This window comes from Otolemur garnettii, unplaced genomic scaffold, assembly GCF_000181295.1.
Source record: "Otolemur garnettii isolate 467f Iridium unplaced genomic scaffold, OtoGar3 scaffold00046, whole genome shotgun sequence".
Classification (NCBI taxonomy): Eukaryota; Metazoa; Chordata; class Mammalia; order Primates; family Galagidae; genus Otolemur; species Otolemur garnettii.
The window spans coordinates 1,054,364-1,058,479 of NW_003852441.1; the positions used below are offsets into that span (position 1 = coordinate 1,054,364).

Genomic DNA, 4,116 nt, shown 5'->3' on the forward strand with positions numbered 1-4,116 from the left:
GTATATGGGGCTGGTGCCCTACTCACTGAGCCATAGGCACAGCCCTATTTGTCACTCTACAAATCTTGCAGACAAAGGGGAGCTCTGACTCAGAGGAAATGTGTCACCCTATGTTGGACTGCAGGGATCCCAGAGCACTGATTGTGCAATGATTTGGATCAGGTTTAAATAACACTATATAACCTCAGGTAAGTCCTTTGCTTCTCTAAGCCTCACTGTAATTATTAAACGGGGTTAGGAATATAGCACCTGCATTAGTGAGTCATTTGAAGACTAGAGGAGACTACTGTGCCAGTGAGTGCTTGGGAGATGTGAGTCACCTAGAGGAGCCACTGACCAATGCCATGCTTCTCCATGAGGGCAATGAGGTCAGCCTCGGTGAGCAGCTGGGGTGGGCTGGTCTCCCCATCCACCATCTCCACGGTGCTGGGCTGAAAGCGGGAGCCTTGTTCATAGACAGGAAGGATCTAAGGGAGCAGCAAGCATGCAGTCAGACCACCTGTCATCACACTCAGAGAAACCTCTATTTCAAATACAGTATCTCTCTACTAGACAGCTGAGGGCTAGGACACGACCATCCTCCCTTCTCCCTGGGCCCCAGCTCTTTATCACCTTATCACTCCAGCGGTCATATGGATACACATCCAGGTAGTTTCGAGCCAGAATCATGAGGCCCTGGGCCACAAAGCGTTCCCGAGCAATGTCAATCTCCACGCTGGTCTCTTGTCCCTGAGCATCCTGCGAGCAGCAAGCCAGAAAATGGCGAACAATAAATTCATACAGTCGCTGTTCATCTCCCTAGGAAGAGAAGGAGAATTTGAAACTCCCTTAAGATTATTACCTTTTGTTTAAACCTGGTTCTGCCTAGAATAGGCTGTGCTGCTTCTCAGGCCCTGTGCTGACATGGGGGCCAGGAAAGTCCTAAGAAGTGAGTGGCTTCAGACCAGTGGTTCTCAACCTTCCTAATGCCATGGCCCTTTTATACAGTTTCTGTGGGTCGTGACCCCTAGGCTGAGAGCCGCACCTCACCCTCCAGTGGGCAGAGGGAGATAGGGGAGCCACCTTCCTTCCAGACCAGGAAGTGGTTCCTTCATGTAAACCTTAGAAGACAAACAGAGAAAAAATTGCTAGGCACTTAATTAGTTATAAAAAACTGACAGCACCTGGTAATACCCGCAACTACCCCTCTCAAATCAGTAATTCAACTGCACACAAGATGACCTACGCTGAGAAGCAGAGAACAAGATGAAAGCTTAAGTCAGCTTGAGACACTCAGGAACAATGTGCTTCACAGCCTGAGCCCAATTTCATATACACACTCAACTAGTGATTTTTTGGGGGTAACTTTTGATCAATTGGGTAAATCAAGGATTTAGTGAGTCTCACTCCATAAAAATCCCATGAGATATTTATATGCACATCTCATGATCAACCATCTAGGAAGTTAGTTGAATGAAATAAGTAAAGATCCACACAAATGTTTATGTACACAAATGTTAACCATTTTTTAATTTTGAGACAGAGTTTTATTTTGTTACCCTCAGTAGAATGCCGGGGCATCACAGATCACAGTAACCTCAACTCTTGGGCTCAAGTGATCCCCCTGGCTCAGTCTCCCAAGTAGCTGAGATTACAACATGCCTACCTGCAGGCTGGTCTTGAACTCCTGAGCTCAGGCAATCTACCCAGCTTGGCCTCCTGGAGTACTAGGATTATAGGTGTGAGCCACCATGCCTGGTTCCAGATGTTACCGATAGTAAGATACATGAGAATGTGTGAACAGCTTACTGTTCCAAAAACAGATTTGACAAAATATAGTACATCTATCCAATCATCCAATGTATTTTTTTTTTTAAGATAGAGTCTCACTTATGTTACCTTTGGTAGAATGCTGTAGCGTCACAGCTCATGGCAACCTTAAACTCTTGGGCTTAAGTGATTCTCTTACCTCAGTCTCCCAAGTAGCTGGGACTACAGGTGCCTGCCTGGCTATTTTTTTGTTGCAGTTGTCATTGTTGTTTTAGCTGGCCAGGGCTGGGTTCGAACCTGCCACCCTTGGTATCTGGGGCTGGCACCCTACTCAGTGAGCCACAGGCACTGCCCATCCAATGTATTTTTATATTATTATTAATTTTTTTTTTTTGAGACAGAATCTTACTCTGTCCCCTGAGTAGAATGCTGTGGCATAATAACTCACAGTAACCTCAAACTTTTTTTTTAAGAGATGGCATCTCACTTTGTCACCCTCGGTAGAATGCCGTAGTATCACAGCTCATAGCAACTTCCAGCTCTTGGGCTTAGGTGATTCTCTTGCCTCAGCCTCCTGAGTAGCTGGGACCATAGGCTACTGCCACAACGCCTGGCTACTTTTTCATTGCCGTTTGGCTTGGGCTGTGTTTGAATCCGCCACCCTCGGTATATGGGGCCAGTGCCTTATTCACTGAGCCACAGGCGCCTCCCCTCAAACTCTTGGGCTCAAGTGATCCCTTTACCTCAGCATGTCCAACTAATTTTTCTATTTTTAGAGACAGGGTCTCACTCTAGCTTAGGCTGGTCTCAAACTCCAAAGGCAATCCACTCTCCTTGACTTCTCAGAGTGCCAGGATTACAGATGTGAGCCACCACACCTGGCCTGGTGTTACAATTTCATTAAAAGATTATATACATGATTAGAAAAAACGTGGTTCTCACTAACTGGTGAAATTACAAGTAATCTTTTTTTTTTGCAGTTTTTGGCCAGGGCTGGGTTTGAACCCGCCACCGCCAGTATTTGGCACCCTACGCTTTGAGCCATAGATGCCACCTAATCTCTTCCTTCTTTATAGAATCTTTTGTATTTTATAAGTTGTATAAAATAAGTGGGTGAGGTGGCTCACATCTGTAATCCAAGCACTCTGGGAGGCTGAAGCAGAAGGATTGCCTGAGTTCATGAGTTTGAGGTCAGCCTAAGCCAAAGTGAGACACCATCCCTAAAAATAGCTGCGTGTTGTGGCAAGCGCCTATAGTCCCAGCTACTTGGGAGGCTGAGGCAGGAGAATTGCTTAAGCCCAAGAGTTTGAGGTTTCTATGAGCTTTGATGCCACAGCACTCTACGGAGGGCAACAAAGACTGTCTCCAAAAAAAAATTGTGTAAAATGAACATGTATTAATTTATAATTATTTATTTTTGAGACAGAGTCCCTCTCTGTTAGCCCTGGGTAGAGTGTAGCAGGTATCATCATATCTCACAGCAACCTCAAACTACTGGGCTCAAGGGATCCTCCCGCTTTAGCCTCCCAGAGTGACAGGATACATTAAATTTAAAATCAGAAGGAATGTGTTATTAAAGGAAGAAGTGGCTCATGCCTATAATCTCAGCACTTTGGCAGACTGAGGTGGGTGGATGGCCTAAGCTCAGGAGTTCAAGACTAGCCTTATCAAAAGCGAGACCCCATCTCTAAAAACTAGTTAGGTGTTGTGGTGGGCACTGGTAGTCCCAGCTACTTGGAAGGATGAGGCAAGAGAATCACCTGAGTCTAAGAGTTGGAGGTTGCTGTGAGCTATGACTCCATGGCAGTCTACCAAGGATGACAAAGCGAGACTCTGTCTCAAAATGAATAAATGAATAAATAAATAAAGGAAGAAAGACCAAACTTTACTCAGCTCTGTGATTGCTTATAGAAGGCAGCAAGCTTCACAGAGCCTGTCCCCACGGAGTCCATCATACAGAGCCAAGGGGAAACGCCACCATGGCTAGAGCACAAGAGAAGGTGGTGGCAGAGTCTCAGGAAGGCAACAGAACATGATCTCGTCTCAGGAGGACAGACAGAAGTCTCTAGTCACAAGGGACTATAAATGGCTGTGGGATGCGGGCTGAGCAGGGTTCAGGGGTGGCCTGGGCTATGTCAGGGTCGGGGAGAGGCACCGGGAGCCCAGTGTTGCTAGGGCTAGACCAAGGATGATGCCCATCAGGGGGTCTTCATGAAAGCCAGGCACAAGATTGTGAAATAGGAGAATTCTGACATTGACTTCTTTTTTCTGATATGAAGCAGGTACTTTAAGACCGCTTATTCTGGCTCAATGCCTGTGGCTCAAGAGGCTAAGGCGCCAGCCACATACACCTAAGGTGGCGGGTTC

The 4,116-nt window shown here is 46.3% G+C and overlaps 1 protein-coding gene across 1 annotated transcript in view; it reads right to left on the reverse strand.

Moving 5' to 3' along the window:
* TOP3A (DNA topoisomerase III alpha) overlaps positions 1-4,116 on the reverse strand; it is a 33,834-nt gene that overhangs the window by 13,705 nt on the left and 16,013 nt on the right. Inside the window, 2 exon segments of the mRNA XM_003791047.3 lie at positions 338-467; positions 613-800. Of these exon segments, the coding sequence (XP_003791095.1) occupies positions 338-467; positions 613-800 (318 nt within the window).